Raw genomic sequence first — 23,894 nt, 5'->3', positions numbered from 1 at the left:
CACTGGGAAAGCCTCCAGCTGGGCTGACATGGCACCTTAGCAGTCACTTGTGATAGACCTGAGACTTCAGAGGTCCCTTTTTTCAGGTAGTACTTTGTTTTCTGGTTTCCATCAGCCTGACGCTGGCACGGGTGCCTCGGAGGGGTCACTGTCCCACTTTGCTCCTGCCCTGGGCCCGGACCTTCCTTCAGCTGGGTACTGCGAGGTCACCCTGGGGGTTTGCTCCAGGTCCCCAGAGGGTTCCTGTTCACTGGCACTATAGTCACTACAGACAGCTATTGGTACAGACAGTGCTTGCTGCTCCTCTCATGGTCAATGAGGGAATAAGCCATAGGCTTCATTAGCTCTAAGCCGGCAGGTAGCTTTTGTTCTCTAGGGACTTCTAAGGCCTGGGCCTCTCAGAGCAGAAGGACAATGAGTTCCATCCTGCAGAGCCCTGCTCTGCATCCAGCGCTGCCAGGAGGATTCACCCTGGACACCAGGGATGGCAGATGCAGGCCAGGGGGGACACCGGTGGCTGCCGTCCCTGTGCGGTGAGCGGCTGCTGGTCTGGCAGGGGCAGCGTCTCCGTGCACAATAAAATCTTCTTACGTGTCAGTCCAGAGGGGCCGAGCTCCCTGCTGACAGCAGCTGCGTGGAGAGCTTGGCATGGATTTGCATAGATGAAATGATTTCTCCTGCCATTCATTCAGTCTTTCTGTCTGCCGGCTTCCCTGCTCCTCTGTGGAATCCGGGGTCCACACAGAGAGCATTCAGCCGGCCGTGAGCGCTTTGCTGTGCGTTGCTTTGCACAGATGTCCCCGAGCAATTCCATGAATTGTTGCTCTATAGTCACTAAGCTGTTTGGGAAAACATTTCAGATAACTGTCCTACGCATTGGGGTGACTGAATTAATGGCATTTCAATGGTCAAAAAGATAGTGTGAATTGGAAACAATGCTCTCCCTGTAACAGGCGGCAGGAGAATTCCAGCTGGTATTTTCATTGTTAATGAGCAAACCCAGGGCACTCTGTGGCCTCACTACCTTGGAAGGGGCTGGAGAAATGCACAAACCAGCCCGTCACTTCCCCTTCTGAACTTTTCAAATGCCAGGAAAGGAATGCTTTTCAAATTGTCTTTTAGAGCTCCACAAGTGAGACACTATACCTCAGCTGTGAGAAGGGGAGGGGGAGGACTGCCCAGGGGAGCGCTGCCTGAGCACCGTGCTGTGCGATGAGCCTGGATGTGCACCGGTCCAGGAGCTCCTCTGCCCTTGGGTGCCAAGTACCACCTCTGGCTGCGGGTGCCCATGAAGGTGGAAGCAAACCCTGCAGCACCCTCACACTTTGCCCAGTCTCGTGCTCCCCCTGCATGTCCCCTGCTGACCGTTGCTGGAGTTGGGGTGCAGGGCAGCAGGAGACCAGGGCTGGGGGTGGCAGGAGAAGAGGGAGAAGGGTGTGCGCCAGCAGGAACAATCAGTGTGGGGAGCTGAGATGCACCGTCACATCTGCTGTGACAGAGCCTGTGTCCCCGCAGCCTGAGCAGCCACCACAAAAAGCACATTGACCCCAACCATTGTTTTCAAATACACTGCACAGTCCCAAACACAGTTTTCATGGCGTGAGAAGACCATCAGTGACAAGGGGTGAGCCCACCTGCACTCAGCTGGTGCATCCCGTGTGGTGGCAGGTACCGCTCCGAGGAGGTGCTCAGCAGTCAAGAGAGCTTTGCTGCATCTGGGCTTGGCAGAGCACAGCAATCCGAGCCATACATCATCGGGAAGAACGCGCGCTTGGGTAACACATTAGAATAATACATTATTAGAGCACTGTTGCTATGGTGATGTATTAGGGCAATATATCATTAGGTACCTTCCATTGATGATGTATTACTCCAAACATGGCTCCTGCCAGCACCAGCACGGGGGCCACAAGGGAAGTCTTGTCTTTTTTTCAGAAACTCTACCCTTTCCCTAAGTTAAAAAAAATCCAACTGTAATGGATATGGGGCAGGGGCTGGCCTGGGGCACCTTTTCCTCTCTCCTGAGGCCCTTCACAAGTGAGGCTGGCTCTGTGCTGAGCCACTTGCTGTGTTTCCTGGGGACCTGGTACCAGCATTTCAGTGCATTTGGGCAGAAGGACCTGCCTGTGCCTGCCAGGCAGAGGGATGAGAGCTGCTGGGCCCTGCACTGAGCCACAGGAGCTGAGGCATCACAGATGCCTGCCCCAGTGCAGTGTGGAGTCCCGTTGGACGCAGCGCCTGCCGTGGCGGGTCCGGAGCTCCCTGTGTCCGTCACGCTGCTCTCTCACACAGAGTACAGGACACGGGCAGATGATGCTGTTTGCTGGTCCAAGGCAAGGTGGACATAAGCCTTTTGCAGTTCTCCCTGTGCAAGGGTTTGTCCCTTGCTAGAGGAAGGAGCTGATGGCAGGGCTGTGAGTGCTGTGACTTGGCTGTGCCCGGAAAGCAGCGCTCTGCACTTGCACAGCCATGTCCCATTTGAAGCATGGAGTGGACAAGAATTAATGAAGTGCTGAGCACCAGAGGGTAGTGCAGGGAGGCCCCTGATGCAGCAGACGAGTATCCACTCTGCTTCTCTCTGCTCTGCCCCCAGTTCCCATGGGGTAGGCACTTCCTGGGGCTGGCAGGTGGGCACTGGCACTCCGTGGGTGGTGAGACACTGGCCAGACTCCTGGCCCTTCACAGCACCCCGCTAACACCAGTCATCACCTTCCCAGCTGCTGGGCAGCCTCCCCTCCCTGCGTGGAGCGAGGCTGCTGGGGTGCTGCACTGATACTCTTCCCCTCAGACCTGGGGGACCATGGCCCCAGCCTGCCAAAAACCCAAAATGCTGAGTCCAGGAGAGGCTCTGGCCAGCTGGGTCCTCGGGTACCCCCATGGTCTCTGCCGGGCTCCACTCTTTTCAGCTCAACAGGCTAAATAAATTGCTCCAGCGACAAAAGCTCCAGAGAGCAGAGTGGGAAAGCAGGTTGCTTTCACTGCAAAGTGTGCATCAGATATAATTTGATTTTAATTAATGGAGCAGAAAGTAGCAGCATTAAAGTATGCACTGTCTTTTGCAGGGATGTTGGTGCTGAATGTCTGAAAAATGCAACAAATCAGAAAGACAAGTACAAGGTGAGCAAAGGCTGACCATGCCTGGGCAGTGGCACTGTAAACAGTGTCAGGACACACTCCCCATCCCCTGTGAGGTCCCACAGTCAGGCTCACTGTGAAGAAACAGTTCGTGGAGCACATGCTGTCACTTGGTGTGGAGATGCCCCAGCTGCACCCAGGGACTTTTCAACCGGCTGCTGAGAAAACACTGGCTCCCTGCCCCGCTCCCGTCCCGGCTGTGACTGCGCAAAGCGAAGGCTGCTGCGGAGGCTGCACAGGTGCCCATCGCTTCCCTTCCCATCTTTTCCCCGTGCCTGGAGGGACATCAGTGTCTGCCCCTTCCCTTGTAGGGGACAGCTGTGGTAGGGCTTGGAGGATGCGGGTTCACAAGCAGCCCTGGGTGCAGCTGCTCATACATACAAGTGTGTGCTTGGGCAGCAGGTCTTCTGGGCTCCATGCCCAGCAGTGTGGGCTAGTGGTTAGACCATTTAAGAGCCAGGCTGCCCCCACATCGCCCTGCAGATGCACACTTCCTTCCCTTGAAATCTCTGCGGGAGCAGAGTCTGCCCACTGAGGGCAGAGAGGGCAAGAATAAGAGGCTGTTTGTGCAGACTTGAAGTGCAATAAATAATATCCCCCTGGAACTGCCCTGCTGCTGCTGGTTCCTGTTCATAATGATGATGATGTGTGAGACACTTTAGGAGAGCAAGACTGTGTCTGCCCTTGATGCCAATGCTTTTAAGGGTTCAGCATGTTGCCCTGCTCCCAGGCACCATCTGCAGTGCTCTAAGCCAGGGCTGCTTTTAGCTTCTCAATCAATTGGATTCAATTAAGTGATAACGTGAGCCTGTGGGTAGAGAAGTGATTGCTTATCCCTTAATCAGCAAATTCTCCCCAGGTAGGGCAGAGTGGTTTGCCACCCAGTGTCCATGTGGTTTTAGTGCTGATATCCTCTGATGGGAGCTGGGGGTAAGGGCTCCGGGCTCAGCCCCTGGAGTCCCGATCTCCAGCTGGTGCCTCCTGCCTGTGCTGCTGAGCTCGTTTTGGGAAGGGGGGGCATCCTACAGCCATGGACTCAGCTGCCTTTACCTTCCAAAGTCACTATTGCTGGGCTCTGAGGCTCAGGGTGCCCCTTTGCCATGGGGGTTGCTGCCCCACGCTCCCCAGGAGAGAGGGCCAGCAGCACAGAGCGAAGGCTGGGGACGCTCAGCACTGCCTGCACAGACAGGAGCAGCCACCTCGGGAAGCAGAGGTACATTTATTTAAAGCACACTCTTTTTTTCACTCTGTCCTCAATGCCATGTTTCTGTCGGGAGATGCTGCCAGCATCCACCCTGACACATTGGGGGGCAAGTGCGCTGGGGAGGCTCTGGGCATCTTGGTGACACGGAGCTGGCTCTGCCTCTCTCCTGCTCCCTGGCCACGGGACGCATGGGGCACCTCGGCTCTCTGAGGCCAGACCTGGCTGTAAGGGATTTCAGACATCAATAAACATCAGTGTCAAAAAGGACAGGAAAAGGTTATTTATCAGAAAACAGGCCAAGAAGCAGGATTGCAGCAGGGGTGACATGTGCTCTGGCCACGCTGCCAGGGCTGCATCCTCTGGTGTCTCAGAGGGGTCAGAGCCACTGCTCCGGTGCTGCTCGGTCCCTGCACCAGCTGATGGCCATGGCTCGGCCCTGCAGCCCCCGTGCTGTGCCTGGGGCCGGGCTGTTGCCACCAGCCATGACAGCAGCCCAATATTTCTCTCATTTCCTCTGGTGTAATTAGGACTTGGAAGGAGTGACAGTCTCCTCAGAGCAAGTCAGGCTTGGCGAGGGCTGAGGTTTCAGAGCGAGCGCTGCTACCCCGCAGTGCTCTCCTGGCTGCGGGGCTCCCTGGGCTCGGGGGGACCATGGTTGTGTGCAGAGACCAGTAGGTCCTCAGCTGCCAGGGAGCTGCAGACACCATGGGTGAGTGTGTGCGTGTGTAAGTAATGTGGTGGATATTTAAGAGAACAATGTTGTAGAGGTTATTAATTTTCAAGATAAGACCAACAAGAGGAGAATGCTGAGCTGCTGTTGAATTGCTGGTCATTTTCTGGTGACTATCTAGTAAAGACCCTCAGGTGCTATGTGGGCTCGTGTTTCTCCTCTGTCATGGCAGGGGATGCCTGGGCTCTGCTGGGGCTGTGTGTGGGGCTGGCTACAGCCCCACTGGTGCTGGGGAGGATGCCCGGGACACACCGTGCTGCAGACCTCGGCTCGGAGCGGCGCAGAGGATGGGTGCAGGACGTCTGGTGGTACACCTGGTGCTGGGGCTGTTCCTGCAGGAGCCCAGAATGCACCAAGGCCTCAGGGACGCCGCCAGCACATCCCTGGCATGGCTGGGAAGTTCTGCATCCTTCAGACCTGTCCTGACGCCGCAGTTCAAGGTACAGCCCCGGTGCTGTACCCTCCCTGCCCCCATCACCTACTTCTGATTAGAGCCCTCAGAACAAACCTGCTAATGCCTTTCCCAAGCTCTCGCCCCCACACTTTTGCCATATAAATCACTATAATTAAAGTGTTTGGAAAATGCTTTGGGAGCCCAGACAAGCATCCCCACATGCTACACACCCAGCTCAGCAAGCCCGACTTCCTGCTGCACCCACCCGCCGCCCCAGGCACTGCATCCCTTCCCTCCCAAAACACCCGGCAGGACAGGAGCGAGGACCGTTCCCAGGCTGAGCTCGCCCTGGGCTGTGGGTCTGCCTTCAGCCCGGCTCCCGGCCAAGGCTGTGCGAGGAGCAGCCTCCCCCGGTAGAGGTGAGCCCGAGAGATGGGGCCAGGACGCCCTGCAGCCCCTGGCACTGTGAGCAAAGCCTGGACAAGGCAGCCCGTGATTGGAAACAAGGGTGCTGGGGCTACTGGAGACATCGCTGTATTCACATTTCTGTTATTGGCTCAGAGAAACAGTGTCCTCCACTGGCTCCTGGTGCCTGGGTGCAGAGGAACCTGGGCAGAAAGCCCAATCGAGAGGGCACAGAGGGCACAGCACCCTCCACCCTGCACCAGCCCTTCTGCTAATGACAGGGGAATGAGCCCCAGCCCGGCCACGGCCGCTCTCTCGCAGAGGTGGAGGAGGCAGCAGCAGTGAGCCCCGGGGGTGCAGGCACGTCTGGTGGCGGCACCGAGAGCTGCAGCTCGGGCAGAGCCTGGGCACCAAGGCACAGCCACAGCTCCCCCGTTCAGTGCTGCTCTGCGGGCAGGAGCGGATCCCATCCTGCCCTGAGCCAAGGCAAGAGGAGCCAAAGAGGTTTTGTCCCCAGCTGTTTCACTTGGAGCCGAACAGTCCTTCAGGAGCTGGTGCAAGCTACTACCTGGGGGAGAAAAGCCATTTTTCAAGCCATGGGTAGCAACATCCATGAAACATTAATTTTTAATAGTGAGCCCCTGGAGTGAAGATCAAAGGAATTACATGAGGAGGCAAGGGCAAAGGGAAGAAGCAGAGGAGCAGGCGAGGAGAGGAGGGGAGAGCTGCCTGGGTGGGAGCGGTGCGGGTGTGCAGCGTTTCTCCGGGATCCCTGGAGCGGGGCTGAGTGGAGACTGGTCCCCGCGCTCCCAGGGCACTGTGTCCTGTGCAGAGCAGCTCTGGCGGTGGGGGCCTCTTGGGACACTGGTGTCTGCACGCAGGGAGGTGTTTGCTGGCCTCAGCTGAGAGCAGTAACTGCACAGGCATCAACATCCCTGTTGGTGGAGGAAACACTGGCTGGGGGCCAGGAGGAATCAGGGCTGGAGTAGTCATCAGTGCCCAGCTGGGCCCCAGCATCTGCCAGGGCAGTGGGGGCATCTGCCAGCATGAAGGTCTCTGACCCTGGGGCAGAGCGTGGCATCCCGGGGCCACTCACTTGCTGAGCCGCTGGCCATGTTGGGCTGTTGGGGGCTGTGGGCACAACTGAGCAGTTAAAGTCTCTCTGTTCTCATGCAATGTCTTTTTTGTCTTGCCTTGAGAAACAGGGATAACTGCAGCTCCTCATCTCACCACCCCCGGACGCACCGTTGCTCGGTGGCCTGGCCCCCTCCTCACCTTCCTGCAGTGACCCCCCCCAGACCACTCTCAATGTTTTTTCCCAGGCTCCTCATCTGTCATCCTGAGCCCCACAGTGCTCTGCCTGGGCTCCTCCAGTGGGTCCCTGCCCACTTGTCCTCCTCTCTCATGCTGCGCTCGGCTGGCACTGGCTGTGGCCTGTGCCAGGAATCTTTGAGTCACCCGGAATTTCTTGTTCTGTTCCCAAGAGCCCCGCTGCTCCTGGGTGCCAGCACTGCTGGCCCTGCCACCGCAGCCCAGGTGCCACCCTGCAGCGAGGGCACCTTCCCACCCAGCACCCAGCTGGTGCCAAGGGTGGGGAGCCAGACACCCCAGCTTTTTCCCTTGGGTTCAGCTCCAGGAATGGGAGCCGATTCCCTGACAGCCCCTCTGTGCTGGCTGGCAATAGCTGGGCTAGCAGAGGCTGTCCGAGCAGTCCCATGCCAGGCAGGTCACAGCTGTGTTCCTGCCTGTCCCAGCCCCCTGCCCGCCTGCGCCAGCATCACCGTGTGTGGGCACTCCTGCATCCCCTTCACCTAGACCCCTTGGCTTTCCCAGTTGCCCAGGACTGAGACCCACACACGAGGGTCTGTGGGCTGTCTGTGAACAGAGACATCGGGGGTATTTCACAGGCTGACAGAGTCCATGACCGCATGAGGGTCTGTCTTTTGCTGCCACGTTCCCTTCACCAGCAGGAAGGGCTCAGCAGCCTGGCTCTCTGTGCAGACAGAGCTCAGCCCTGCTCTCACCTCCTGCTCAGCACGTATTTTTCACCATTTAATGAAAACGACTGAACTGCCTGAAGTTGACTCTCAGCTCTTCTCTGGGGCTTGGATTGCCAAGAAATGATTGACACGTTTAATAGAGGCAGTGGGTGCAGAGGAATTTGGCAGGAGTCCATCCTCATGATACACAAAGGACACTGCCATTCCTGCTCAGGTTTTCCGAGCTCCTGCGCTCTTGGAACAAGCTGTCCAGTGTGGGGATGTTTCACACTCACCGGGTAGCTCTGCGAGCTCAGGAGCAACGCTGGGAGAAGGGCAGCAGCATGGGGATGGTGGGGAATATCGATGCATGAGCAAATGTTCTGGGCAGGCGGGGGTTTGCGGGGGCTGTGCCGCTCAGCGCTGAGCTCAGGCTGGGGAAGCCAAGCTGCCCTTGGTGCCTCTCTGTTTTTTTCACTACTGATTTGAGATGTAAGCAGTCGTGTACCCACAGTGAGTGTGAGCACGTGGTGGATGTGTGCATGTTTTTGCATATACGTGCTCGTGTGTGAACCTGCGCCTGAGAGGTTTTTTTTTCTTACATTTCCTGGAGAGAACCCCCTGCCCTGCACAGACTAGTTTGGGAATAGCCTGCACAGATTGTGTTCAGCAGACGTACTGCTGCATGTGTGCTCCTGAGTACACCTGCACGCACACGTGTGTGCTCCCGTCCGCTCTTCCCCTGAACCCCCACGTCCCTGCAGACGGAGCGGGTGGCGGGTGCTGGGTGACACTTACCCGCAATGCAATTGTCAGCCTGAGCTAACCCACTACTTAGCACCCAGCAACAGTCATTACCTGAGTCAGACAGCCTCCCCTCAGCAGAGGGACACTTTGTCAGCCAGCTCCAAGGCTTAGGCCAAGCTTTAGCCTTTCATTTCCCCAGCTTTCCTGGGAGGTATCAGAGAGGGACCCATAGCCATTTCTTAACTCAGGAGCAGAGTTAGGGACAAAGTCCCCTGCCAGTGCCTCAGCACAGTATCTGCCCTCAGCTTAGATTTATCCCATTGAAGGGCACCACGAAGCCAGCACTGATATTACTAACACCTGTCTACAGCTGAGGGAGCTCCCTTGGGTGTTTTCAGAGGGGCACCCTTTTCAGATATCCCTAGAAAGTGACTTCCAGGAGCAGACTAGATAATGGGTTTCTTGTGCATTCAGTGTGTACATTGCTCATCCCCTGGAGCTTCCCATCTCCTACAGATATAAAGGGCAATTTGTGAAGCTTACACAGGCTTATTAAAATATCATTGTGAAAGGGTGACATAAGTACCCGAAGAGAAAAGAACAGGAAAGATTTGTCACATTAACCAGAGACTTATAAGTCTTATTTCCTCTTCCTTGTGTCTTCTTCCCATAGGAGTATAACAGTCATTTATTATCATGCAGAAAGAAAGCCTCAGCTCTCTGGAGGATGTGCTGGTTTCTTGCGGGAGAGTGAAGCCACTGTATCAGTTGTGGTCTGATGCAGGCAGGCTGGCAGAGTGAGCGCCTGGTGCTCAGATGCCTGGCACATTCTTTCAAATAATGCCAAATGAGCAGCATTATCCTGAAAGCAGCGCAGCCTGAACCTTGTTTGTGTGGCCATGGCAAGTGTGGGCTGGAATACAGCTCGGGCTATTATCATGTAATGAACACAACAATCACTCTGTAAGGGGGAGAAAGGGTTTGGGCCAGATAGAGCCTTAAGAATAAAGGCTTGTTTGGGGGAATTATTCACTGGGTCCCTGCTGTAGGTGGACAGCAGCAGATTAGAAGGAAACATTATCTCTCAGGGCAAGTTCAGAAGGACAAATGAAGCCAAACTGGCACAGGCTGAGAGTCTCAATACATTATTCTCTTTGCTCTACAAATCTGTGAGAACAAAGTGCTCAGTGTAAATGCTCACCAGGGCCTTTTTTTCCCCTGTAGGACCACAAAAGTTCAGCATGAGACGAAGGGCCACGTGTTGGCTATTAGTCCACTACAAAGAGCGTTTGAGTTTAGAATTTAGAGTCTCATAAAAACATTATTGTCTGCATCCTGGAACATTTGTTTGTTAGGGCAACATGGACTGAAAAAATGCGACCCTGTGCGCAGCTGTGTGCCTCACCGCTCTTGTCACTGCTGGCCCACCTAAGGGGCCACCTCAGGCCAGCCCCCCAAGCCTGGTGTCACTGTGCAGCCAGCCCCCACGCCCTCGCTGTCCCCGTGCCCCAGCCCTCAGCCCCATCCCGCAGCCTGGGATGCACCTCCTGGCCTTCCCATCCTGGGCTCCTTTTCGCTGTCCCATCTCGGTGGTGGGACTGCTCTGGCTCAGCTCCATGGAGAGCCCCAAGGGACCCTGCCATCCAGCTGGTGCCCTGCATGCGGGGAGTCAGGGTGACCGTCAGCGAGGAGCAGGTCCCCGGAGCAGAGGGACACTGACCACCAGAGCAGATCACAGGAGAGACTGAGCTCATCCTTCCTCAGACTCCTCCTGAAACAGGTCTGACGCCTGCTCCTGGGGGAGATGCAGTGGGAAGGTGACCAGACCCCATGTGGTCCCACCTGGCCAGGGACCCCTGGTCTCCCACCACATTTGCAGTGTTAGAAGGGGACAGGGAGGTTTGTGCTGCCCTCAGCAGGCATATGATGCTTGCAGTTCATACAGATTTATGATCAAATCTCCTGCTTTGGGGCTGTGTCCGGTCATCTCCAAAGGTGAAGAAGGATTTTTTCCCCATGAACAGTTGGCCGATGAATTTTGTTGGGGCAGGAGGTTGCACTTTACCCACAGGCCTTTCACACTTTGTGGAGCGAGGCACAGGACATGAGCGGAGGAGCACTACCCTGAAGCCTCTGTTGACATTTCTGGCTATGCTCTGCTCACATACGTCTGTGGTTTATATGTTCACCAGGTCTGAGGCAAGGAAGAAGTTTACTTCCAAGTGAAAATGCCAAGCACTATAGAGGTCTTGCCTTACTCTCCCCAGAGGTCACGATTTTGCTCTGGGGAGCACCCAGGCATCTTTCCCCTCAGCACTTCCCTGCCGTCACCAAAGCCCCGGGCAGGGGTGAACCTCCTGCTGGAGGCTGCCGTGGCTCAGCCTCCTCGGGACTGAAATGCCAAAACCCAGCTTGAGCTGCTGGACTCAGTTTTGACTCTGAGTGAAATGCAGTGGATGGCAGTGATCAGAGCACAGGATCTGACAGTCCCTCCTGGACTTGCAGTCTGAATCAACAAAATTATGGACAAACATTTGCAAGTACATCTATGACACTTCTGGGCTGCTTGCTGCCTTCCTGGTTCAGAACGATTTTGACAAAAAGCATCTGTATGATTTTGATATAGTTAAGCCCATGGCCAGGCTTTATAAGATGCTTGGCAATCTATGGGACAGTTTTTAGCAGCATTTTGTTTTGCATTTGGATGCATTTGGATTCCAACTAACAAGATGATCAGCTTTGGGCCGAGTCAGTACTGGGAGGAGGTTTTTTAAGGACCGTGTCTCTGGTGAAGCAGGAGATGTGGGAATCAGCAGGGCTACTCCAGGTCTGCCGCTGCCCAGGATGCTGCAGGTGGTGCTGAGAGCTCCAGAGCAATCCGCATGCCCCTGCCCCAAATCCTCCCAGCCCCCCATGGCAGCTTGCACGCAGCAGCCACCACTGCCTTCAACTGCGCTACAAGGAGGAGCATGTGCTTTTAAAAGGCTAAAAAAAAAGGTGGAATATATTACCTGCTCACAAAGTCAGTGTAAATATTAAAGAGCCTGTGAGGGGAAATGTCTCTGATGATGTCTTTTCAGAAGCGTGGGAGAAAACCCATCCAAAGGCTCTGTTGAGGGGTATGGCCAAAAGGCAAGTGGTGCTTTGAACTTGTTGAAAGCCACAGGTCAGCAGTCGTCCTGGGACTGCAATGGGAAGCAGCCGTCCACCTCTCCTCAGAGTCAGCTGAAAGGTCACTTCAGCAAATTCATGATTTAAATAAAAGAAAGTGAATCCCAGAGAGAGCCATTTGAAAATGAAAAGCATCAAATGTGAAGGTAAATGCAACGTGTCCGGGTGACAGAGGACCTGGAGAGCTCTGGCTCGGAGAGCGAGTGTCTGTGCAGTGCCAGGAACTCTGGGTGCTTCCAAGTGGCCCACCAGTCCTCAGGGACGGAAACAGAGCCCGCACCCCCCTCCCATGGGGCACACAGCAGCCTGGGCCCTGGGAGACCTCCTGCCCTGCCCCTAGGGGACGGTTCCACGTCCAGGCTGAAAGAGGCATCTTTGGAGAGGCTGAGAACTGGGCCCTGCTCTGGGAGAGAGTCATGGGTTTGGGGGACTCGTCTCCTGTGCTCCAGAGCTGTACCGGGAAAGAAGGACAGCAGATTATTAAAAAAACTGAGGAGATACTTTGATTGATAAAGGCAAGCAAAACAGTCCGTGGTGTTAAGTAATGCAGCTCTGTTGAAACAGTGCAGGGAAGTTGCCTTTTGCCAATAAATCAGGCGGCAGCCACGGAGGAGCAGATGTGAATCACACCTTGCTTCATATGCCCTGCAGTGTTTTCACTTATTGTTCCAGTTTTAAAGATTAATGGCACTGAGAGATGAGTATTATCTATGCTCCTGTTTCATACTTGTTATCAGAAAGGCTTTTTTTCAGCATAATTAGCATGGATCAAATTTTCCAAGTGGCTCATCAGACTTGCTGCTGTACCTTGGCTACCCAGGACCCCGGGGACACCGCGCTGCTGCCGCCAGACACCGACTCCCCACAGCACCCTGACCCCCTGCCGAGGGGAAAGCCAGGGCTGGGGGCACCCATCCGTGCTGATGCATTGCTCACTGCCCCAGGACACACATCCTCATCGGAGGGACAACAAGGCAGGTCGGGGCAGTTCATGGTGAGCGGTCCCCTCTGCCCTGCCCACTGCAGACAAGCAGCCCGTGGCGATGATTCCCAGGGCAGGATGCAGCAGCCCAGCCGGCACTGGCTGCGGGGAGCTGGACTGCCTGCACCCCGCACCCACAGTCCCGGGGGCTCTGCCCTCCCTGCCCTCCTGCAGCCCCCGGGAGCCCTTGCTCTGGCTGACCCCCCCGCAGTGGAGCTGCCAACGGCAGAGCTGGCATGGGCACAGCTCTGGGCCCTGCGCCAGCACTTCCCTGTGGATCCTGGGGCATGAGAGCTGGTGGCACATCTTGCCTTGGGTCTGAGCAGGGTTTGTAGCCTTTAAACGTGGAGAGAGAAAGGTCACTGCCGTCTCCTCCGCCAAGCACAGCTGCAGCCCAGAAACAAGGGTGTCCTGAGCAGAGCCCCCATGTTCTGACATACCCCCCTCTGCAGAGCACCGAGCTGCAAGGTCTGACAGCCCCTCGCTCTTTAAACACGAGGAGAAAAGGCTCCTGAGGTGGTGGGTGGACCAGGGGCAGGTGCTGGTGCTTATCCATCCCTGGGCTGGCCCAATCGGCCAGGGCAGCAGAAGCCTTAAAGCCCCTGCTGGGGTGGGCAGAGGGTCTCCACTCCAGGCTGCTTTTTGTTTTCTGGGTGCTGGTGCATGGTACTCTACAGAAGACTAGGGCATGGGGTATTTAATGCCTGGAGGAGTAACAGAGGCAGGTTCCTTGTCCCAGGAACCCAGCCCAGCCTGGCCATGGGACTGGAGGGTGCAGAGAGGGTGGTGGCAGCGGTGTGGGAAGGCTGGAGGAGGAGGTGGCAGGGGAAGGGAAGCCTGTTGGCATCTTTCTTCCACCTGGTTTATCTGGGGCTACCAGCATGTAGTGAGGGCTTGTGCACACTGCATGTACGTCTCGCAGGTAGGTGTGTGAGAGGTGCAGGGTGTGGGTTGGGGGGTGCTGTGTCTGCCCATGGTGGGGGTGCTGGCGGTGCCCTGGGGGAGCAGCTGGGCTGTGGGGTGCTGGTGTGGGGCTGCCACTGGGCTGGAAGAGCCCAGGGAGCACGGTGCTGAGCTCCCTGCTACATGCGATCAAGCCGTGATCGTTTCTATCATGAAGATAAACTGGCCATTGTTGCCAAAAATAAATGTTAGTGTTCCAAATCCACACTTCAATAGCACCAGCTCATTAGAGATGCATATCATTTGGCTCCAGTCCCACACCTTCCAGCTCGTTATAAATATGCAGTTGCTGCTGGCTCTACCCCAATCATCTCTGCAATCAGAGCTTTTAATTAGGTTAATTAAATTGTATCAAACCTCGCAGGGACGCAGTTCACTGATGCTGATGAGGCAGCCAAAACAGACCTTAACTCTAGCTCTAATGAAGGCCCTGCTGCCTGCTGCAGCTAATGACAATGCATAATAAATTAGAACTTCCCTAGAAAGGTGCATCAGGGCTTGTGCTTCAGTAAATGATGATCTATATGCACTAACTTACTATTTCAGTCTTTAGGTCTGCCAAGCCAGGCACATCCTGGGAATATGTTCTCACTAAATAATGGGTTCCTGCCTGCTCCGAGCGATGCTGCTCACCCGGGTTCTCTCAAGGCACTAAAAGCTTTGGGGCTATAACTGTAGAGATGGCAAAGCAAACGTTTGCGGCTTTCACCTTGCGCGGCGCTTGCTCCACTCCGATGCCTGGCTTCTCCCAACACAGGCAGCAGGTATTTATTTATCCAAAACCCTCTGTAATTGATTTTGGGCAGGAATACCCTGTTTGGAGGGAAATGGGGGGCTGTGTCCAAGTGTGTGGCAGTGGGACCAATGCCTGGTGCCTGGGCTGTCCTGGCCATCAGCAGCCCCCGTGCTGCTCCATCCCGGTGGCCAAGGAGCCCGTGGAAGAGCGAGGTTTAGGGTAGCCATGCTGAGAGCAATTAGTCATTCCTGATTTACATCCTGCTCTTTCAACTCCCTGCTGTGAAGCTGCTCGGGCTTGAGTGAGGAGCTCCACCACCCTTTTCTCCTTGGTGCCCTTGGGCAAGTCACCTCATCTGAACCCCACTGTAAGGACAGCAGGGTCTCAGTGACAGAGTTCGGGCAGCCAGAGCGGGGGACACCTGCGGTCCCACGCCTGGACCACCGTGCCACTGGCGACCCCAGGACAGCAGCACCAGATGGCAAGTGGGAGCTGCCGGGACTCCGGGATGTCCGACTACCGGGATCACCGTGAGTGGACTCAACACACAGTGCAGGACCTTCAGGCACGGGTGGTGGGATGAGGGGGACCACATCTCCCTGCTCCACTCTGCTGAAAGGAAACAGTGAGGAGGGCTCTGGGGTTTCAGAGTGTCCCTCCTGCTACTGAGGACCTGGCAGTGGCTGCCCATGGGGGCTCCAGAGCCTCCCCCGCCATATCGGCTTCTGGCTTTCTGATGCCCCGGGGATGGGGCGAGAGACCCCACTGTGCTGGTCTCCAGTTGGGTTCAGGTCGGAAAATGGGGTCTACAGGAAACCACCCGTGAAGCCCAAGGGCTGGTGATGGTTCTCCTGCTCGTAATATATTGTTGCAGTTGCCTAGAGATAATCCTGAAAGCTTTTAATGTAGCCTGCTATTAACTTTTATAGACAGTCATTATCAATTGAGTTCTTCAGCTTGAACAAGGAATTACATGAAATTATTATACGGCACAATATTATTGAGTCACCTGAAACCTGAGCCGTGAATCTGTGGGGTATTTTGATATCTGTATCTTGCAAGCTGTGGGGAATCTCCTTGCTAAAGAACCTGTTGGTTCAGCCTTTGATACTATAATTATCACAAGCACAAAATAGCTGTGGGCTGTTTCTCTGTGTCCTTCCCCATGAGGGCCCAGCTAGAGGATGGCGGATCCCACCAGTGTCTCGCTTCACATCTTGTGCTGCGGTTGAGAGAGCTGGGTGTTGTGCTCAGTTAGAAGGTACTGACTCTTCCCAGACCCGTGCAGAAACATTTTGGTGCTGTAGGATGAGGAAACTAAGGGCTTTGGGAGTTGAACCAGGTCTGGCAGATGAAGGGAAGGGTTTGTCCATTTCCGATGTGTCCCAGAGGGAGCTGTTGGGTCAGTGACTGACCCACGGGGACACTGCCCTGCATCAGAGCCATCTGCTGCTGGATGGTGGCAACCATGTCCCGTAACCCTAGTCACAAGCTACATTCTTTCCTAAATATCTCTTGGAGACAGAGGCTTTTCCAGAACCTCCTGGAAAACATGATTTCCAGCCCAAATTTGTTTCTGGGCAGTTGAAACACTGTGCCAGCACTTTTCTCAGCCATAACTACATCTGTCTTCCCTGAAAGCTTGTGGCTCCCACGGGCAGAGCACACCCACCACCGGGAGAAGCAGCGGTACCGTCCTCGACCTGCAACTCTCTACGGGGAGAGCACTGACCGCTCGAAGCCCCGTAGCTCCCTCCTGCATCCCGTAACATCTTGCTCCTTTCCTGGGAAGAGATGGCTCTCTTCCAGGGATTAGCTCATTTGTGCCCATTGCAACACTTGATCTGCCAATGGGATCGGAGGCACCCGGCATCTCGAGCATGGGGCTAATTAGCTGTTCTTGTTCAGGTTGTTACTTTTCAGCTCCTGCCAGACAGCAATTCCTTTAGGATCTTCCAGTGGAATTGCTGTTTTGCTTTCCCATCCTTTTCAGTAACTCTCTCAATGCAGGGAAAATTAGTCAGGGATAAGGATCAAATATTTACCCATTTAAATCTCATTCTAAAAGAGATTTCACTTCAAAGGCACCCAACCACTGCAGTCGGGACCTTTCTGTATGTTTTAAAAACAACTAAAAGGTCCTGAAAAACATGGGTGCACTTCCCGATTTCCTTAAAATCTAGTTTGATTTTCATTCCTCTGGCTTTTTGCATTTCTCCAAATATTGCCAACTTGAGCTTTCAGAATCAGTGAGTTTCGTGTATAAACTCTGCAGGTTCTGTTCCAACCAACCACCGAAGGAACGAGCCTGCTCTCCTGAGCTGGCCCTGTACCCTGGGAGACCTGAAAGCAGCGAGAAGGGGACGCCCCCGGGGCACCCCCTCGCCGCGGGAACGCGGACCCGGCCTCCCGGTCCCCCCCCGCCCCCGGTCCCCGTTCCCGCCGCGGCGCGTTGCTGCCCCCTCCCGGGGACCGGGGCCGCCGCTCCTGCCCCCGGCAGGAGGGGAGTGATGGGAGGAGCATCTCCGGGTGGTGCGGGGGCTTCCCCGGGGGGAGCGGGACGAACTCTCCCCGCGGGGGGTCGGATGCTCCCTCCCGCTCGTGGGATGGTTCATCGCGTCCCGTTAACGGTGACATCCCCCGCCAGAGACTCTTCACGGCCTCTAGGAGCGAAGCACAGGACCTCCCTTAGCACTTCCCAGAGAAAAACCCACCCCACCGCTGTTGCTAATTCTGCAATGGCAGAAACGATGTCAGAAGCTGCATTTTAGGATGTAAAAACGTCGCATTTCATCCAAGAGAAGGGAGGAAACCTCCCAAAGTGGGAAGAGCTTGAGAAGAGCATCTTTTTTTCCCCACCATCTTGCATGGGCATGTGCTGCTCGTTGGCAGACACCGCGCCAACGAGATAAGAAGAGGAATGTTTACGCCCAGGCGCTCTCAACTTGCCCGAACTCCTCCAGGACCCTCACGGATCTTCATCGCTCTTGGCTGAAACCCCCCTCGTGCTACCCCCCCTGCAACCAGCCTGCTGTCACCCCAGAGGACACGTTTCTGTCCCCCAGCTGGCTTTCATTATCGCCTCTCTTCAAACCTGGTGGGCAACACAGGAAATTCAGTGTGGCACTGGCACTACCCCATTGTAGGGGAGAAGAAAGAATAAGCACAAACAGCTTCTCAGCTATGGAAATTATTCAAAAAGGTAGTTTTTCTTCCCTTCTGTACAGTGGAAGAAACAATTCCCTGCTGCTAGCACCATTCCAGGATAGTGCCTGAGCTCAGCAATGTGCCCTTAGCAACGTCTTTCCACTCTTATGTTTGAGAGTGAAATACTTAGTGCAGATAGAGCAGAAACTAAAAGGAAAACTAAAGAGGGATTTGGGGGTGGGAAGGGGAGTGATCAGAAAGATAATATTTGAACTTTAACCTGCTTGAAAAGACAGCTAAAAAAGCTGACCCGACATCTCCCCTGGTTTTAGACGCGTGGTGGTGGAGCCCCAGAGCTGAACCCCACAATCCCAGAGCACCCTTTCTGCCAGTGGGCAATGCCTCTCCTTGTCTCCTAAGTTTGACCTTGACTTTTCAAGGATTGTTTATGTTGCGTATTACTAGGACATTCAGGCACCTCTTGTGGCTTCCCACTGTAAATACCAAGACAACAAACTCTCTGATTTATTAATCAATTAATTAGATACAATATATTTATGGCTACTGCAGGCCCACAGCAATTTGTTTGAACAAATTCACTGCTAGGCTGCAGTGAAAAACAAACCGATAGGGTCTATCGGTCCTTCTTCATAAGCAGAATCCTCTTTCTTTCTAAGCAAAGATGGTACCAATTATTTAATGGAAAGGCTACCGTTTCCGCTGGAATTTGAATTTGTAAATAGCTGGACTATTTTTAGTCTCTTTCTTCACCTTTACTTTATGAGTTTTGTCCTGGAAAAAGAAAACAAGAAAAAAATATTTGCTTGTATGTAAGAAGAAAAAAACAAACCAAACCACCCTCAAATAAATCAGAAGGTCCCTGTCTGGGGCTGACAAGGTATTAGGGGAAAAAGGTCAATTTCCGCTGTTTAGGCAGGAATTATATTTCTGTCTGCTCTTTTCACCGTCGGACACAATCTGTTTTATTCAAAAGCACCAGTGAATGGCAAGTCCCACTGAGACAAATAATTTTTTTGATCATTGGGATTTTTAAGCTCTTCTGGTAACCTACAGAAATGGTTCCTTCCCTCTGCTACTTGGAAGCATTTCGTACTTTGAGAGGAGGCAACGGTATTTTACAACAGCCTTCTGAGCACCATTTCAAAGTGTAGTCTCTGTCCTTGATGCCACAGTAAGAGTTGGACTAGCAGATAGGATTTACTAGCCATGGCACAACTGGAATGCTTCAGCTCCTCGCTTTTGCCATACTAAAAGAGAATTACTTATTTTCAGGAGTTATCTGGAAGCATTGGTATAAAATCAGTGACAAATCGTGTACGTACAAAACTGGACCTAATGACCTTAACGAAAGATTCAAAGAACCAGAAATAAATCTCTCACCAAAAGATCTTTACGTGTCTGGATTTTCTGCGCAACAACAAACATGGCCTTTTCTCTTTCAATGCGCTGCTTCAGGAGGTCGTACTGATTCTTCCTTTGCTGGGCTAATTTCTGGAGGAAAAAAAAAAAAAAAGAAGCCTTTTTAAGACAGAGAGGAACAAGGCACTATGGTCTATAACTGACCTATTCTGAGGTACGTGGGCCACAAAAACATTTTTTTACGGTTTTAAATCACAATAATTTTAAAGAATGCTGCTTCAAGTCTGTGGCTGGATCCCAGAGAACTGTTTTAACATCTTGATTCTCATAGTAGAGGTTTTCTAGTTAGGACGTAACTCTTTGTGCTTGTTTTAATCTCCTAAATCCAATGTCATTTTTCTAAGTCCTCTGAATTTCAGTCTTGAGTGCAAGATAACATTTAACTGTCTAATGAAAATCCTGTATATCGGCGGGGGGTGTGTGTGTGTGTGTGTGGGAGAGAACAGAGATCAATTCCTGAAGTGCTTAGAAATTGCAGAGAGGCCTCCCAAAATGCAACTTGTTTGGTCACGTTTACCTAAGAAGAGCGGATGGTTTTCCCAGCACAAAAATGGTATTACTGCAGGTGTGATTCAAGTAATTAAATTAAGGGGAACAGATCCCAACATGCTTAAAATATGACTCAGACATTTAGACGAGAAAACTTGTCAGTCTACAACTTGTCCAACTGCTTTACTGACAAGCCAGACTGAGAAAGCTGGCAAGAAGGAAGGGACCACAGGGCGTTTGTTATCTGACATCTGACACAGAAAACAACAGGTTACAAATCTACCAATCAGCAGTTTTAGACAACTTTTATTTTTACCTTACAGAGACCAACTCAAGCTTATGGGTCTGCCCAATACATCTAAACTAATTGAGCAGCATTTACAGTGTTAAAGCTGAGTGTAGCTACTTGTAGGACAGAAGTGCTGTGATATTAAAACATCAGAGTTGATTGCAATTCACCCTGAAGGATCATGAAACACTTTAAGAAAGCCAGGAAGTGAGACTATAATGTTTTTAAGAAGAAAAGGGAGGAGACAAGTCCTGAATCTCAAGCACCTTCAGGCTCAGAACCTGACTGAAAAATACCATGAGATCAGAAACCCGACGACAGATTCATCTGTGTTGGAATGAGCTTCTTCACACCCCCATTGAGGGGTGCAAGGGGTTTTGGTGAGGTGTGAGGGGAAACTTAACAGTGGATGCTGCGAAAAATCACACGTAAACCCGCAGCAATCTAAGGAAGAGATAGTCCTATAGGTGTAATGGGGCAGAAATATATCAACTTTGTCAAGGAAACTGCCTAATCAGATCTGGCCCTTGCGTGACAGCTCTTGATTTATAATCCACAGGGGATTGGGACACAAGTTCTCCATGTTGGTCCAGGAGAAGATCTGACTGTAGGCTCCAGGCACTTGATGATTAAGTGACATCCACTACAGCCTTGTGTCACCGGTAAAAATTCCAAGACAATGGAACAACTTTGTTCTCCACAACGGTACAACAAACCCTCTTTAGTGCTTATTATATAAAAGATGTAAAGCATTAAGAGAACTGGAGCACGAACAGTGGCAGTACCTTCAAGTGGGCAGGCTCGGTGGCTCCTTTCAGCGACTCTTTCTGCAGCGTTGCAATGGTGGGTCGGTTGTACACTCTGCCCACGAGCTCCGGAACAGTATCCAGATGAGCTGCAATGTCGAACTCCTGAACTATAAATAAAAAGAAATTTAGCTCACATGGACTTTTTGGACTAATGCTCAGCAAACCTTCCAAACATGCAGCTTAAGTACAGTCAGCGATGGAAGCCCGAGCAACACGGCTCCTGCAGAACTGAGGTCTTAGCTAGCAATCAAAAGAGATTTCTAGAGCACCTGAATTATTATTCCTGAAAAAAAAAATAAAATATTTTTTTTATAACAGTATAAAGAAAGCACCATACTATTTTAAACACCCTACAATAAAACACCACAGAACAAGTTTTCTGCTTAAGCCTATTTAAATCTTACCTTCTTTTTTGGTATCAAAAAAGAACACGTGCTTGTTGGGACTCTTCCCCTCAGCGTCCAGCAGATGGAGCTCCGACTTCAGCCTCTCGATTTTCTGCAGGAAAAAAGCTCATCCCTTTGGCCAAACATCCATAACAAGGTAAATAATGTCTCCCTGAAGTAAATTCCTGTTTGTTTCTCAAGCATCTGAACTCTTCCTTCTTTTTTAATCATTGAAAATATATCTCGTCTGTAGTTATGTCACGTCTTCATAACTTTTTTGAGTAGAGGTTAACAATAATTTCCAGTATTAACTAGCCAAACACATACAAATTAGTTTTCAAAACAGTAAGTTGTCTGTATGGCAGACAAAGTAGGAATGATTACCATGAGATCCCTAGCAAAGGTATGAAGGAAAATTCAAAGCTGACTTTCTTTAATTTTTTATTGCAGCGATGGTGTGGGGATCAACATCAGAGCATAAAACATTTTCAGAAGTGGGTCATATTTCTGTTGATTGCCTGCCTACCATATATTTAAAACAACCCCCTTCAGTAACAATAATCCTCAATTCTTTATGAGAAGCAAGAGCCCTTGTTTAATGTCTGAAATTTACATAAGAAATTACTGTATTTTATAATAATGCATAGCATGGATTTTATTATTCAGTATACCTTAAGGCTCTATATACAGAGCTCCACTGACATTTCCATCTATCATTTCCAGTATTACACAAATCAGATTTCACTAAACATAAACACAATAGCCAACAACAACAACAACAAAAAACACAATAAAAAAAACAATTCTGAGAGAACTGGAAAACGCAAAAAAAATATGAAGCATTACCTTGGCTTCTGCCACTCTTTTCATTTCCACATATTTAATATCCTGTGTCCTCATCAGTTTCACCTGTTCAGGGGTCACTTCATCCTTTGGCTGCTTTATTGTATGAACTCCATCCTAAAATCAGACAGAACATAGCGCCTGCAGACAGATCCCCTTCTAGCTACAGTTACTCTGGGTCCTTTTAATAAAAGCACAAGAGCCTTTCTGTCCTCTGCCCCTCATTTTCTTCCAAGCCTTCCACAGGCATCAAACCAAGTCTGCTAGTTTATTTACTAGTTTGTAAATTATAAACAAAACAAGGTAGAAAAAAATTATGTTACTTAGAGCAACAGAGTGCAACCCTGCTGGATGGCAATTTAGATTCTCACCTGGAGCTCTGACCGGATCATTTTAAAGTAGAATTCATCAGGATTCTTGTCCAGAGCTTTCTTTTGAAGTGCTCTGAGGGCATTCTGTTTCTTGTGATAGTCACTGGGGAAAAAACCACAAACAGAAGTTTTTCAGCAGTTTCTCTGTGCCCACACTCCCCGAAGAGAGGCTGAGCCCTTCAAAGTGATGCTCAGAGCCCTGGGGCAGCAGCCAAGGCTCCACACCTGGAGCTGGGCACCAGCAGGTGGCTTTAGCTCCACGGTGTGTGCCTTGACAAGGCTGGAAATGAGCAGTGTCCAAGGATGTTATAAGGGAAACACATTCACCCATTCTGCAACGCTGGCTGAGCTGCTCCTGACCCCCGGATCGGCTACAGAACGGCCGTTAAAGATGAGGGGCAACAGAAGTTTAGCGTTAAGCACAATGACGACGACTTTGCGAGGTCTTGGCCCTCCACGATCCCTCCCCCCGACTCGGCCACGGGGCTGTCACCGTCTGTGCCGGACGGGACAGGGCACAGGGTGAGCGATCGCGGACACCGGCCCCACACGGCCCGCGGAGACCCCGCTGCCGCCCGCCCCCCCGCCGCGGCGGCCCGACTCACTCGGCGCGGAGCCTGTAGTCCTTCTTCTTCTCCAGCAGCCCCAGCCTCCTCCGGGCGGCGGGCTAAGGGGAGAGGGAACGGCATGGGCGGCAGGGCCGGGCGCGGGAGAGCCCGCCCGGCGCGGGCCCCGCCCGGCCCCAAGCACTGACCTGTGCCCGCTCGCGGTGCGGGCGCTGCCCCGACTTGGCGGCTTTCCTGAAGGCGGCCGACATGGTGGCGGGCGGCGGCCTCCGCTCGCCGGACTCGGGCCTTAGGCCTCTCGGGCCTCCCGCTCTGCCCCTCCCGCCCGCGGTGCTCCCGCCCGGCCCGGTGCCGCCGCCCTGCGACACGCTCAGCCGCTGCGCACGTGGCGGAAGGGGCGGGGCCTCGGGGTCAAGGGTCGCGCGCGGCTCGCCGGTCGGTAGCCCTGTCTCTATGGCGACGGCGGGGCCCGGGCGGGAGACGGGATCGGCCCCGGGGGGACCCGCGGCGCTGCCCGGCGGCCGGACCCGCTCGGGAGACTCGGGCCCGGGAGGGCACGGCCCCGCGAGGGGATCGAGTGGAACGATCCCGCCGCCGGGAGCGCCGGGCTCCCGCTCGTCCTGTGCGGGGCTTGTCTGCGCCGGGCTCTGAGCTGCAGCCCCGGTGCTCGGTGCGGGCACAGAGCCGGGCCCCCCGGGCTCAGCCGCTGGGTTTGCGGGGAGGGAGCCGGCATTTCCCAGCGGAGAGGGCTCCTGGGGCTGCCCCGCGCCCGGCGCCGGGAGCCGTAACGGGACTCTCCCGCGGGGCAGGAGCCGTCCGGTTCCTCCGCCGCCCGCTCGGGGCCAGGGGACCCCTCGGTCGGCCGGAGGCCGCTGCTGCCCCCGCCCTGCAGGCGGCCCCGAGCCGGGCGGCGTGGGAGCGGGCGGGCTCTGGGGCGGCCGCTCGGAAGCCACCGGGGAGGCGGAGGGCTTAGCGCCGGGACGGGGCGCCCGCCGCGGTTCGCGGGGCTCTGGCACAGGGGGCCCCGGTGCCGGCGGGAGCCTCCCGCCCGTAGCTCGTACCCGGCGCTCGGGGCGGGCACCGCGCGGCCGAGCCCGCCGCCCCCGGC

General features: G+C 53.6%; 1 protein-coding gene across 1 annotated transcript; it reads right to left on the bottom strand.

Annotated features, from left to right (window-relative positions):
- Positions 1 to 18,076: 18,076 nt before the first annotated feature.
- Positions 18,077 to 23,167, bottom strand: UTP11 (UTP11 small subunit processome component). The gene is made up of 8 exons (XM_074162026.1): positions 22,975 to 23,167; positions 22,826 to 22,887; positions 22,221 to 22,323; positions 21,853 to 21,966; positions 21,025 to 21,118; positions 20,597 to 20,727; positions 18,995 to 19,105; positions 18,077 to 18,385 (listed from the first exon to the last, which is right to left on the bottom strand). The coding sequence occupies exons 1-8, from the start codon at positions 23,035 to 23,037 to the stop codon at positions 18,302 to 18,304; spliced, it is 762 nt and encodes a 253-aa protein (XP_074018127.1). The 5' UTR covers positions 23,038 to 23,167; the 3' UTR covers positions 18,077 to 18,301.
- Positions 23,168 to 23,894: the final 727 nt, after the last annotated feature.

Source organism: Numenius arquata, chromosome 21 (assembly GCF_964106895.1).
Source record: "Numenius arquata chromosome 21, bNumArq3.hap1.1, whole genome shotgun sequence".
NCBI classification, from domain to species: Eukaryota; Metazoa; Chordata; class Aves; order Charadriiformes; family Scolopacidae; genus Numenius; species Numenius arquata.
The sequence above is the reverse complement of the archived record's forward strand: the minus strand, read 5'-3'. Positions and strand labels throughout refer to the sequence as shown.